This window comes from Stigmatopora nigra, chromosome 16 (assembly GCF_051989575.1).
Source record: "Stigmatopora nigra isolate UIUO_SnigA chromosome 16, RoL_Snig_1.1, whole genome shotgun sequence".
Taxonomy (NCBI): domain Eukaryota; kingdom Metazoa; phylum Chordata; class Actinopteri; order Syngnathiformes; family Syngnathidae; genus Stigmatopora; species Stigmatopora nigra.
This window is the reverse complement of record NC_135523.1, coordinates 9,709,463-9,724,858: the sequence shown is the minus strand read 5'-3', so window position 1 is coordinate 9,724,858 and position 15,396 is coordinate 9,709,463. Positions and strand designations below refer to the sequence as shown.

The following is a 15,396-nucleotide window of genomic DNA, read 5'->3' as shown; positions in this document are numbered from 1 at the left end:
GTGATAGAAACCTTGCCAATTAATGCCAATTGAAAACATATTTTCTGTTATTTATTCCTATCTGTATGATAACACCCACAAAGTGAAATTTGCAATAAATTGCCATTATTAATCGAACCTGTAGCTTTTATGAATCACCTTTTAAACAAATATAAGAAACCAAAAAAAGCACACATAGTCAGAGAGGTTTACGCAACACAATATAATTGTAATTATTTTACTACCCCAGTTCTTAATTGCCAAAAGCTCCTATGAGATAATATTGTGATTATGCCAAATAGAAATGTGACTTGTCTATACATGTTTGTATTATTTTCAACAAAGAATAGAGAAAAGAAAACAGGCTATATCTATGCACACGTGTTCTCCTGCCTAAGGGTGGTCTTTACCTCCTGGGATAAGTATTAGCTGGCTGGATAATGAGTGGAATGTCTTTCTAAGAGGATTACTAAGGTCGTTACTGCTCATCACATCTAACGAATGCATGGTCTAGCATAAACGGAACTTGAGTCACTTTCCTCTCAAGAGAAAATAGAGTTTTGGTGTATACAAATTTGGATAATATTCCAAGATGATCTTCACTGCTTTTAAATTCCGGAGAGTCGGAGGGAATCCATTACCCAGATTACACCACTATCGTAGAGCCCTTTCCTGAAGGGACTGTTTTTGTTGTTTGACTGGGAAAGTGACGGACATGAAGACTCGACCTGCTGGGATCGGGAATGTCAATGCTGACTGGATGGGTTCCCTGCCACCTAGACTCAGTGTCATGCCCCTTAAACATCTTGCGATTCCAGGTGAGCTTTTTCTGCATTATCCCAGATCTCTAATGGCTACTAAAATTCAGTATACTGCAGTGATGACTTATTCTTTCAATAAAAACACATATATGGTTCTTATTTTTTTTATAGGAGAATATAATTTGCCTATTGGCCAAGTGTCCTTAAAGGCACAGATAACACATTTGCCATGTCTATTCCAACAGAAAGAAAAGAACCCGATGAGTTATCACTTTATCGTGGTGATGGGTTTTATGTGTCCTAGTGATCCTTGTAGCTATTTTTTCTGGGGCCTTGTGCCCCTGGTAGGGTCACCCATGGCAAGCTGGTCTGAGGTGAGGGACCAGACAAAGAATGGCTCAGAAGACCTCTTTTGATGAGAAAAAAAACATTGAATGGCATGTTCCTTTGCCTAGACGTGATTCACAAGGGCTCCACTCTGGTGCCAGGCCTGGAGGATGGGTGCGATAGCGAGTGCCTGGTGGCCCGATGGGGCCTGACCGGGCAGAGCCTGAAATAATGAGCGGGTTCCCCTTCACCTGGGGTCACCGCCTGTGAGTGGAGCCAGAGAGGTCGGTTGCGTTGATGGTTGGGCGGCAGCCAAAGGAGGGACACTTGTGGTCCAATTGTGAGCTGCTGAAACTGGCTCTTGAACGTGGAATGTCACCCCTCTGGTTGGGAAAGAACCTAGTGCGTGAGGTTGAGAAATTCCATCTTGACGTAGTTGTGCTAATCTGTAAGCACAGCTTGGATTCCGGGACCACTCCTCTCGATGGGGGGTTGGACACTCTCCCACTTTGGAGTTGCTCACGGTGAGAGGTGCCAAGTGGGTGTGGGCATACTCATTGCCCCCTGGCTAGGCGCTTGTATGTTGGGGTTTACCCCGGTGGACGAGAGGGTAGCATCCCTTTGTCTTTGGGTAGTGGGAAGGGACCTGACTGTTGTTTGTGTGCATGCCCCAGACAGCAGTTCAGAGTACCCACCCTTTTTGGAGTCCTTGTAAGGGGTGCTGGAGAGTCCTCCTTCAGGGGACTCCCTCATTTTGCGGGGACAGTTCAATGCTCATGTGGGCAATGACAGTTAGACGTGGAGGGGAGTGATTGGGAAGAACCGCCCCCGAGATCGGAACCTGACTTGAGTTCTATTGTTGGATTTCTGCGCTCGTTGTGGATTGAGAATAATGAACATGATGTTCAAGCATAAGGATGTCCATGTGTACATTTGGCCCCAGGACATCCTAGGGTGCAGTTTGATGATCGACTTTGTAGTCGTGTCATCGGACCCACGACCGCATGTCTTGGACACTCGGGTAAAGAGAGGGCCAGAGCTGTCAACTGATCAACTGAGTTGGCTCTGATGGTGGGGGCAGGTGCCCGTCCAGCCCAGTAGACACAAACAAATCATGAGGGTCTGCTGGGAATCCCTGGCGGAGTCCCCTGTCAGAAGGATTTTCAATTCCCAGGGATCAGGTCCTTCCCCGGTGGTATCTTGGGGTCTTGTTAACAAGTGAGGAAAGAATGGAACATGAGATCAACAGGCTATAGGTGCAGCGTCATCAGAGATGCGGACTCTGCACCAGTCCGTCGTGGTGAAGAAGGAGCTGAGCCAAAAGGAGAGGCTCTATATTTATCGGTCAAACGATGTTCCCACCCTCATTTATAGTCACGAGCTGTGGGTCATGACCGAAAGAATAAGATCCTGGATTCAGGCAGCTGAAATGAGTTTCTTCCGCAGGACGTCCGGACTCTCTCTTAGAGATAAGGTGAGAAGCTTGGTCATCCGGGATGGGTTCAGAGTAGAGCCACTGCTCCTCCGAATCGAGAGGAGCCAGATGAGTTGTTCTAATTCACCATCCACTCACAAAGTAACAAATACCTATCTAGGTGTTATGTTATTCAATATGTGACATTATTCAGTACAGACAGATAGTATCGCAGAGTGTCCATTGTTAATTTTGCACTGATTAATGCAAAAATGCAACCTGTTCGGCTGGTGCTCGTAGATATCATTTCGCGAGGGAGATGTTGCGAGAAAGACAGAGCAATGCTGCTCTTATTAGCAGCATCTCGCAAATTTGGCCAATTGGCACCCGCATCGGGAACCATATTGTATTCTCGTATCTCAAATTTGTTTCGTACCTCAAGGTAAAAAATGTACGCTGAATTTTCCTCGTATCTCAAATTTCTCATATGTCATGACACTCGTATGTCAAGGTATTACTGTATTCATATTTTCTTCATCTTTTTTTCAGGGTCTCATGACTCTTTCACATATTGGGTAGATGTACATGCTCCTGTAGGTCCTGATCAAAAGGTCTATGTCAAGTACTTGGCCACCATGTTTAGCGTCTTAGCCAAGAAAGTCATGGTGAAGTGGTCCATGACCCAGGTACACATAGATTTATGTTGGAATTCACTGAAATTGTGGAGGGATTTAAATCAGTGTGTCTGTTTCCACAGAACCTGACTTTTAAGGAGCAACTGGATGCAGGTATTCGTTACTTTGATCTCAGAGTTTCATCTAAACCAGGCGAGCCTGGGCTTGAGATATTTTTTATCCATGGCCTGTTTGGACACAAGGTAGGCGAATTAGAGGGAAATAAGTGGATATAGAAAACATAAATGAATATTCCTGCTTTGTAATTGCATATATCCCAGAATAAGGGCTAGAGTCATGGTTCTCAAAGTGTGGAAATATTACCACCACTGGCACACACACAGGTTTACTCAAGTGGTACGCAAAAGATTGACCAAATTAAATATTCAAGTGATCTTTTTTTTTATAAATGCACTGCATTCATCCAGTAAAGTTCTGTTTTATTAGACTTCTCTCATCTCGTCTGATTTTCTAAACCGCTTTATCATTAATACAATCATAGGGGGTGCTGGAGCCTATCCCAGCTGACTCCAGGCCAGAGGCGGGAGACACCTTGAATCGGTGGGCACCCGATCGCAAGGCACAAGGAGACGGACAACCATGCACACTCACACCCATATTTAGGAGCAATTTAGTGTCCAAGTAGAATACCATGCATGTTTTTGAAATGTGGGAGAAGTCTGAGTTTCCAGAGGAAACCTACACAGGCGCAGGAGAAAATGCCAACTCCACAGAAATTTAGATTACCTGAATTTGAAATACCACTTAACTCAATTGTTATATATATTACCTTTTTCCATGAATCTAAGTGATAACGTTTACAACAAAACGTTGGAATTAATCAAATCATAAAGGCTTTTGAGGAGGATGAATGAATGAATGTTCTTTGGAACTCTTGTTCACAATCATCATTATCATTCCTGGCAACGTGTTGGCTGGAGATGAAGGCAGGGTTTAATGGAGTGTGTGCAGACAAAGTGACATGTCTAGTCATGTTAATTCGTCTGCACTAGTCTGGTCCTCCTATTTGAAAGGCCCAATTAAGCCCAAACTAATATGTGCATATTATCACCATCAAAATAGAAAGCTCATCTGAAGTTGTCGACAGGATGGAATTATGCCAAAACTATTTTGCAGTATATATGTAATAAAAAATGCCTCAAGGAGTAGAGGTTCAATCAGCGGACTGAGTTGCGGGCAGGTGTGGGCTCAAGTCCCGCTGGTTGTAGTTTGATTGTGAGTGCGGATGGTCGTTGGTCTCTCTGTGTACCTTATGACTGTATGGTAATCGATCTAGGGTGTAAAGTGTTCCTTTCACCCGAAGTCGGCTGGGTTAGGCTCCAGCAACCCCTGCAACCCTTTTTGAGGATGGGTGGTATGGAAGATGCATGAATGAATGTAATAAAGACTTTCCTCCCTGCTAATAGGTGAGAGATGGGCTCAGAGAAATTAACTCCTTCCTGTGTGAGCACCAGAAAGAGGTAAAGTCTATACTTGTGTTTATTTTTTTCAATTTACCATAGGCCTATTATGTACTATATTTTTTAGTGCCATCTGAAAATGTAAACCAACTGATGTTAAAACAGGTGATCTTCTTGGACTTTAATCACTACTATAAGATGAGCTCAGAGCACCACAAATACCTCATTAAGATGCTTCAAGAAATGTTTGGCAACAAGCTCTGTAAAAACTGTGAAGTCGAGGCCATCACGTTGGACTACCTCTGGAAACACAAATACCAGGTCAGGTCATCACTATATTAGCATGTAGCATTTGTTTTTAAATCCAGTATCGTAGCATTCCCACGTCACAGTTCTGAGATGAAGGGTTCAATCCCTGATGGTTTTCAGACCTTTCTGTATGGAGTTTGCCTGTATTTTATTTGGGTACTTCGGTTTCCTCCCACATTTTAAAGAATTCATGGGTTTGAACAGGTATGAGTAAAAACTTCAATTGTTGTCTGGTTCCGATTGGCTGGCAACCAATTCAACATGTCCCCCAGCTCCCGCCTCTGGTTAGCTGGGATAGGTTCTATCACACCCAGCAAGTCTAAGCGGTCCAGAAAATGAATGAATGAAAAAGTCTTGACTCCTGACCCTAATCTGTGTCTGGATTAGTTGGCAAGAAGGAAAGGAAGGTTATGTGCTATGCTCAACAGCAGAGAGCAGTATTCTCTCTGTTTTGGTTAATTCATTATTCGTACGGCATTAAGAGTTGCTGGAACCTATCTTAGCTGACTCGGAGCTGAAGGCAGAGTACATTCTAGACCAAAAGTCCCGAAAAAATTGTCTGTGGACCGGCACCGCTCCACCTGTTGCTGGTCCATCAGAGTAATAAATAGTAACATTTTCAATCTCACCATTCTACTTGAAATAACAGAAGTTGTTAAAATCTGAATAAATAATCACTGTTGCCCGGTGACGCAAGTGTTTAGTGCTTCGGCCTCACAGCTTTGGGGTCCTGCTCTCAAATCCAGGTCACATCCACCTGTGTGGAGTTTGTATTTTCTCCCCGGGCCTGTGTGGGGTTCCTCCCCTTTCCTCCCACATTCAAAAAACATGCATGGTAGACTGATTGGATGTGGGTGTGAGTGTAGAGGGTTGTACGTTTCCTTGTGCCTTGTGATCGGCTGGCCAACGGTGTCCTCTGTCTCTCTGGCCCGGAGTCAGCTGGGATAGCGTCCAGCACCACTCACAACCTTAATGAGGATAAAGCTGATCAGAAAATGAGATGATGTCGTGGACATCGTCCGTGCACCTACCCCACACCCACCTAATTTTGTCTTAAGTCGTCCAAATAGAAAGAGCTTTACCAGTTCAAGAGAAAATAGACAGAGCTTTACCAGTCTGCGGTGAGAAATAGGTTTTGGGCCGCTGCTCTAGACTGGTCATCCGTCAGCTGAAGGACAACAGAGAGACAGACAGGTAGGAATCAGTCCCACACTTGCCCGCACCAAAGTCAGTCGAGAGAACAACTAACTACACCATCAAGTGAGATTTTTTATGAAATTACCATATACACAGGAATATATAAATTCAATCAATATCTATAAAAGCCACCAGCTGCCAATACAAATAATAGATCTCAATTGTCAACATATAATGATAAATATTTACATGGTTAAACCGAATTTATAATATAACCACTATTTTTAGGTGTAAATAAGAAAAAAAAGAAAATATACAGGATATTGGTTTAATTAATGTCACACTCATTTGTTGGATCATATTCAGTACAACATTGCATTCTTAGCTAATTAATCATCTCATCTTATCTCATTTACTGAACCGCTTCATCCTTAGAAGGGTTGCGGGGGGTGCTGGAGCCTATCCCAGCTGACTTTGGGCCAGAGGCGGAGGACACCCTGAATTGGTGGCCAGCCGATCGCAGGGCACAAGGAGACCTACAACCATGCACACTCACACCCATACCTCGGGGCAATTTAGAAGGTCCAATTCCATGTTTTTGGAATGTGGTAGGAAACTGGAGTACCCAGAGTATACCCACACAGGAGAACATGCAAACTCCACACAGGTGGACCGACCTAGATATGAACCCAGAACTCCAGTGCTGTGAGGCCGATGCACTAACCACTAACCTATCTAATTGATCATTTGAAATAAAATGTCATCCTCTGTGATATAAAGACTTAGTTTTAAACCTCTCACCCCGCAGGTGATAGTTTTTTACCACCATCCATCAGGTGTAGGTGTCCCTGCCATGTGGCCTGGCAGCAAGATCCCAGCACCATGGGCAAACACTACTGAACCCGGCAAGCTCATCCAGGTCAGTATTTCAATGTTCTATCAATCATTTTCAACCTCACCTTTGTTGGAGCCTTTCACAACTGAGTTGGGGTAAAAGGCAGACTATACTCTAGACTTGCCATTCACCACAATGGTCCCCAACCACAGGTCCGCGGACCGGTACCAGTCCACGAGCTACCTAGTGCTGGTCCGTCACTGTAAAAAATCTTGACATTTTAAGTTGTTGCCTGCCACATTAGCCACTCCGCGAGAAAATAGAAAGACCTTTACCGGTTCGTGGTGAGAAAAAGGTTGGGGACCACTGATTTACCATATGAAATATGGAAACCTCATATGCCAACAACACACAAGACATAATATTAGCACACACAAAAATAAGTTCAAACTGAGTTATGACTGATCAGCTCTCAAAAATGTCTCACCAGTTTAGAGACATACACTCATCACTGACATTGGGCAAAAGGGAAGCCAGACCCTAGACTGGTCGCTAGATAGCCGTAGGGCATACAGACGACTATTCGCATTCACAACCATTTCGCCATCAGCGAGAATCGATCTAGGCGGCTGCTAAAGTTTAATTTTCATTAATAAACACAGCATAGTAAAAGAGTGGTTAATACGTCCACTTCACAGTAGTGAGATTGACGGTTTAATTCCCGGGAGGTGTGGAATTATGTTCTCCCTTACCCCCGTAGCTTTTCTCCAGGAACTTCGTTTTTTTCCCACTTCCCAAAAGTATGCACGGTTTGCTGGTTAACACTGGCATGAACGTGAATAGTTGTTCATCTCCTTGTGCCCTGCAATTGGATGACAAAGGATAAAAAGATGAATCATCCCCTGCCCCCAATACCGCCTATTGTTGTCTGACTCCTGTGACAATAGTAAAATGGATGGATGACAAACATTTTGCCTCTTAGTTCCTGGAAACCACCCTAAAGCAAAAGGCCAAGAAGGGATCATTCCACGTGTCCCAAGCCATCCTCACACCTGGAGTGAATACTGTGGCAAGGGGATTGGTGTGGGGACTACGGAGTTATTTGGTGGAAAGGTAAAGAGAGTCATATTGAATGTTATGTTGTTAGCCAGGAATTTTATTATTTGAGTTAGGTTTATTCTGTATTCAATCGAGGGCAGTACAGCAATTTGTTAGACTGAAATGTCTCGTAGTTCTATGTGACACCATGTGGTGTTCTTCTCCTATATCCTATCAACATCAGAACCTCTTAGATAATTCTCCGAATTCAATTTACATTACTACGGATTCATTTCTTCTGACAGTGAACTTTCTATTAACTTGGACTGAGTTGTCTGAAATAGTCACAACATTGTTCATTCTTTGAACTGCACAGCCAATTAGCTGTGCTTGAAATAAATGTAAAAAATGCCATGCCTCTTATGTTCAGATTCTTAAGGAAAAGCTGAATACTCTTGAGAAATAAAAGTTTTTAAAGAATGGTGTGGTGAGACACCAGAGCCTAATTTGGCCTCTGAAAAAACAGGATTATTTATCACCTTTAGACAAACATGCTGACTTCCTGCTTTTGTTCAGTCTGCCAAGTATTTGAGAGGAAAGGGCGTCTAGCATGCAGCCACCCTGGTTTGTAGGTATATGCTCCTGCATACGAATGACATATTTTGGTGGTGATGGTTTTCATTCATCGATATCAGGGGTCGGTAAATCAAAATGTTGAGTTATCTTGGACCCAAAAACAAATACAGTCGTACCTCTACTTAAGAAATTAATTGGTTCCAGATCTTGTTTCATAACTTGAATTTTTCACAAGTAGAGCAATATTTTATATACAAATTACTTAATTCCTTTCAGGGTCCTAAAAAAACTACATACTAAACCCTCTAAAAAGGACTAAAGTCTTCCAATTTTGAAAAACACACAAAAATTAGAAAAAATATTTATTAATGTATTAAAATTAATAACAAGCATGCAAAAACTAATGTTTACACACAAACCCTAACCCTAACCCTAACCCTAACCCTAACCCTAACCCTAACCCTTTCACATAAACACACATCTAAACAACTTTCCTTGAATTCAAAACAATGAAACATTAAATAGAAAGTCATAAAAGTAAAAGTCTCTCATCTCATCGATCAGTACAGAAAGACCATTCCAAGGAATCGCTTCGAAAGTGTGACAATGCTTGAAGAGCTGGCCTCTATTGCCTTGCAATATTAATCAACTGCACACCATTTGTTATGTTACAGTGGATAACAGGACCTGCATCTTCATTTTAGACATACCAATTAAATATATAACTTCGTGACAGCAAGCAGCAGTCAAAGGAGAGTTGTGAGCTTCTAATTAGAAGCTCACAACTCTCCTTTGACTGCTGCTTGCTGTCACGAAGTTATATATTTAATTGGTATGTCTAAAATGAAGATGCAGGTCCTGTTGATATTCCACTGGTCTTCTATTAGAATCTAATAGAAGACCAGTGGAATATCAACCAGGAGAAATAAAAAAAGGAAATGCATTTACGATTTGGGGGATTTTGTTACTTGGATCTTGTTTTTATATATTGGAACAGTCATTTGCATATCAAAGTGTTTCGTAACAGCAGATATATATATATATATATATATATATATATATATATATATATATATATATATATATATATATATATATATATATATATATATATATATATATATATATATATATATATATATATATATATATATATATATATATATATATATATATATATATATATATATATATATATATATATATATATATATATATATATATATATATATATATATATATATATATATATATATATATATATATATATATATATATATATATATATATATATATATATATATATGAACATGAGCAAAAGTCCAGTTAAGCATGCATTATTATTTTATATTTCAGTGCTGCAGGTGCTTCAGTGGTTTGTTGATGTTTTTCTGTCTTTCTGTGTACCTCTGATCTTTAATACCATGTGCTCAGTTTTGTTTGGTTTGATCTGTTTCATCTTTTTACCAACCAGAAATCTCCCAGCCATCATGTCCTGGGTAAGGCTCCAGAAACCTGGCTTGGATGGCATCAACATTATAACTTCTGACTTTGTGGAACTCACTGACTTTGCCAACATTGTCATCAGACTCAACAACTTATTGTTATCTGACCACGAATGCAAAGCCAGATGACAAAGGTGTTTCGGCGGATACCCCAAGTGGCTATTGTCTATTGATTGAGTGCTGTTATTGTTCTTGGAAGACAGCCTTCACTGTCTTATTTTGCCATTCTCTAGTTGCAAATTTAACCAATTTCTACTATATTTATCCTACGGCTAAAATTCTGTCTGATAAGTAAACAGTTTTTTTTAGGTGAAAGGGAAATTTAATTTAGACAAGCCACCTGTCATGTCTTGTTAGGGTTTTGGGTGGAGGTGTGTGTGTGTGTGTGTATGTGTGTGTGTGCTTTTCGTCTCCTGTGTCCCTCCGGGCTTCCCTTCCTCTCGTGACCAGCTGCTCGTGGATAAACAGCCCTTGTCTTTTTATTTAAACCCTGTGTGTTTGTTAGTCTTTGTGGGTTCGTCTGCTTTGTCTGTACCATGCCACGTTTCCATGCCAGGTTCCTCATTATCCCATGTCTTTCATGACAGGTTTGATTTTGCTATTTGATTTCTATGTCCTTGATATTTTCTAAAGATACCTGCCTTAAATAATTAAAGTGAGACCACTCCATTCCACTTCTCCATTGCCTGCTTAAAAAAAGTTAAACAGCTAATTTTAAAATAGAATATATATATATATATATATATATATATATATATATATATATATATATATATATATATATATATATATATATATATATATATATATATATATATATATATATATATATATATATATATATATATATATATATATATATATATATATATATATATATATATATATATATATATATATATATATATATATATATATATATATATATATATATATATATATATATATATATATATATATATATATATATATATATATATATATATATATATATATATATATATATTTATATATATATATATATATATATATATATATATATATATATATATATATATATATATATATATATATATATATATATATATATATATATATATATATATATATATATATATATATATATATATATATATATATATATATATATATATGTATGTTATATATATATATATATATATATATATATATATATATATGTATGTATATATATATATATATATATATATATATATATATATATATATATATATATATATATATATATATATATATATATATATATATATATATATATATATATATGTATGTATGTATATATATATATTTATATATATATATATATATTTATATATATATATATATATATATATATATATATATATATATATATATATATATATATATATATATATATATATATATATATATATATATATATATATATATATATATATATATATATATATATATATATATATATATATATATATATATATATATATATATATATATATATATATATATATATATATATATATATATATATATATATATATATATATATATATATATAGAGAGAGAGAGAGAGAGAGAGAGAGAGAGAGAGAGAGAGAGAGAGAGAGAGAGAGAGAGAGAGAGAGAGAGAGAGAGATTCCTGCTTATGTTAATGCTCAATTTTACGGTGTGCTCAGAATTTAGTCTATGAAAAGATGGTCTGAATAATTTACCTGGTTATATATAGATATATAAAGGTAAATTGCTTGCCTGCTTCTAAGCTAAATTTGGAGTTTTAACCATGGAAATGCAAGCACTGTGTTTTGTGGCTTTGTTAAGTTTAAACAGGTGCAAACCGTCACACCTGGAGCAACAAAATGTGGAGTTACTGTATATTCATATAATACAAATACAATGTATACTTGGGCAGCTTTTACTATTTATGTGAGTCCTATATAGATTCTTAAGGCTTATTTACATTACAATATTTATATTAACGCTAGTCAAATTATTATATCGTGGTAGCGGCTTCATTCCTGTGGTCTGAGCACAGAAGGACAGGGGGAGTGGAATGGATGAATTTTAAAAGGAAGAAGCCCCCCAAATAAATTCTACATGTACTTTGACGGGCAATTCTCAACAGCTGTTTTTGCCTTTAGTGGAAAGAACAGAAAGTTCCAAAATGCTTTCATTTCTGTTATGCCCTACATGTCCCGCGCCCAAGCCACATGCAGCTGAGTGCGGTCATCAAAAGACACCAGCACAAGCACTTTAATTTTAGAGTAATTACACATTCCATAACCAGCAAATGGCAGCTTAAAAGGAGCAACTTGGGTTGATTCTAGAGCATTCCTCATTTGTTTGCATTGGTCCTTGCACATTCTCTTTCCCCAGCTGGACAGTATCTGGCAACTTCCCACGTTTCCATCAAAATAATGATGTGAAAGGCAAGTAAGAAATTACCTAACATTTTAATCATTCCTGGTTGTCATAAATCTACAAGCATTTTTTACACATCTACACAGAGGGAACTTGCAATCCCTGGATTTTAACTCATCATCTAAGAAAATGTGTCATCTTTTACAAAATGTAAGGAATGAGAAATATAAGAAATGTTAGAAATTAACAGAAACGTCTCAAATTTCTACTGATGAGTTTGCATTGGTCCTTGCACATTGTTTTTCCCCAACTGGACAGAATCTGGCAATTTCCCAAGATTCAAACCAAGATTTTTTGAACTTCAAACATGGCACTGTTCCTGGATTCACATTTTATCATTTCAATGAGAAGTTGTAACACATATGCTGTAAATGATGTGTTTGTTTGTCAAAATAAAGACTAACAGTTAAACTAAAACATTAAATATAAATATGTGCTGTGTCAGACCGACACATTTAACATCACGTTGCGAGCAAAAGGTTGCCTAAAACGAAACAAAAAATGAAAAAAAATGATCACCCGAGTCTGCTTGTATTGTTACATTTATTACTCATAGATATGTAATGTTGCGGGGGGAGCCGCGGCCTATCCCAGCTGACTGCGGGAGAGAGGTACGGGACACCCCAAATTCTCATATCCAGGGGCAATTTAGAGTGTCCACTCAGCCTATGATGCACGTGTTTAAAATGTGGGAGGAAACCTGAGTACCTGGAAAAAACTCACGCAGAACATGCAAACTCCACACAGGTGGACCGACATGGATTTGAACCCAGGTCCCCCACTGTATGGCCAACGCGCTTGCCACTCAACCGCCGGGCCGTCCCCATTATTCAAATTTCACCGTCAAAATGAAGAAAGACGAGGGTGAAGTTGTGATAGTGGTTAGGTCTCCAAGAAATGAATTAGGTCCACCAAATTGTATCTTCTAAAGTATAGGATACTTGTAGACATGCACTTTGTGGTGCCACAGTGTTTCCTTTCATGGGTAGAAAGAGCTTATTATTGGTTAACGTTATGTTTTACTGCTTGTGTGTGACCGCTGTACGTTTTTGAAGATTACTCTTAGCAGTTCCACTAGATGTGTCTCACACTTCACTTGAGCTGCAGCCTAAACAGACTTCCAGGTTTTGTCATCTTCCTGAATGGATCATGTTGATGTTTTTGTATGCCAAGAAAAACACAAGAGTCTAGATATAGGCTTGGGTGAACAGTCTAGACATGATGAGACATGTTTGTGAGATTTTTTAGATTTCACGCATAGCTTTAACTATATGTGAGTAGATGCAAAGTTCTCTCTTAAACGTCAGTATCCCTTATTGACACCTCTGTTATTTGCACAGTTGTCCTCCTGCATTTTACAGCATTTAACAGATTTGTTTATAATTGACGAATGTGTCAAATGTTAGAGTGCATCTTATTAATTTTACTTTGAATGTTCTGTGATCCTAGGTTCAAATCCATGTCGGTCCAACTGTGTGGAGTTTGCATGTTCTCCCCGGGCTTGTGTGGATTTCCATCGGGTGCTCCAGTTTCCTCCCACATTCGAAAGATATGTATTGTAGGCTGATTGGACACTCTAAATTGCCGCTAAGAGTCTGTACGTGAAAGAATTACCGAGGTCCCAACGATGGGCAGTAGGCAGGGTACACCCTGAATTGGATCCAAGCTAATGCTCAATGTAGACTAACAAGCATTGAACAGAGTTCAATGGGCCTACGCACATGTTTTGGGGATGTATATAGAGTAACTGGAGAAAACTCACGCAGGCATGAGGAGGTCATGCAAACCCCACAGAGGAAGGCCAGAACTCACCAAGGATGGAACCAGGGAATTCAGAACTGTGATGCAGACATGCTAATAACTCTTTCACCATGGATGGTTTTCTGACTACAGACCATTATTTTTACCCCACTTTAAACTATGCGCCTCATACTCCAATGTTGCCTATTTGGGGGTTCTTACAGAATTATGAGGTGCATATCTTTCAGTGTAAACCAAAAGACAATTGTTGCCCTTTAAAATATATATATTTTGAAAAATGGTTGTTTAACAAATAAAAGATTGAGTTTACACACTTTGAGAAGGTGAATAAATTCTTCTATTAGCATCCGACAGTCATTTTTTGCCACTAAAAGAAATTTCAACTCTCTACGTTGCACGGTTTGGACAAACGTAGCGAGAGAATTTTAACACACACACACACACATATAAATTACACTTTATAAGGATTATAGATAATGCATAAAACAATGCTGACATATAGTCCAGTGTGGGAATTAGATGTGTAACCACATTTAAGCAGTTGTTTTTTCAAATTTAGTGGAGTCAGCTCTGAGCCCATTTTTGTTTGCCATGGTAATGGATAGTCTCATATGTAAATGCAGTGTGAAAGGAAGCAACAATAGGATGTTTACGGTTAATATTGTGATCTTCAGTGAGATCTGGACGCATTCAGATTTAGAGAAGTGGAGATATTTTCTCAAAAAAGAGAGGAATGAAGGAAAGCAGAAGTAAAACAGAATAGATGCGTGCCAATGAAGTTATCCCAGGGGAAAAGCGAAGTCACAAGTAGTAGATGTAACTTCAAGTAACTAGGGTCGACAGGGCAGAGTGATGGAGAATGTGGAAAGGAAGTGAAAAACCATGGACATGCAGGCTGGAACGGCTGGAGGGAAGTTTCAGGTGTGATATTTATTATGAGAGTGTCAGGCACAATGATGAGAAAGGTAGACAGGACAGTGGTGATGCCAGCCATGATTTATGGCTTAGAGACAGAAGTTCTGAGAAAAAGGAGGTGGAACTAGAAGTAGCGGAGATAAAAGTGTTGTGGTTCTCCTCAGGGAATGACCAGGTTGAATAGGATCAGGACTCAGAGAGAGAAACTGGAGGAAAGATATCGGTAGAAGGATCTTGAGGGTGGAACTGACAGGGAAGAGGACTAGGAGCTAGGAGAAGATACATGGATGTGGTGAGGAAGGACAAAT

At 38.7% G+C, this 15,396-nt stretch overlaps 1 protein-coding gene across 1 annotated transcript; it reads left to right on the top strand.

Annotated features, from left to right (window-relative positions):
• The first annotated feature begins 458 nt into the window (after positions 1–458).
• plcxd2 (phosphatidylinositol-specific phospholipase C, X domain containing 2) lies at positions 459–10,682 on the top strand. The gene is made up of 8 exons (XM_077735840.1): positions 459–797; positions 3,031–3,167; positions 3,239–3,358; positions 4,583–4,636; positions 4,742–4,897; positions 6,831–6,941; positions 7,840–7,970; positions 9,946–10,682. Exons 1-8 carry the CDS (start codon positions 695–697, stop codon positions 10,103–10,105), a joined length of 972 nt encoding a protein of 323 aa, XP_077591966.1. The 5' UTR covers positions 459–694; the 3' UTR covers positions 10,106–10,682.
• The last annotated feature ends 4,714 nt before the right edge of the window (positions 10,683–15,396 follow it).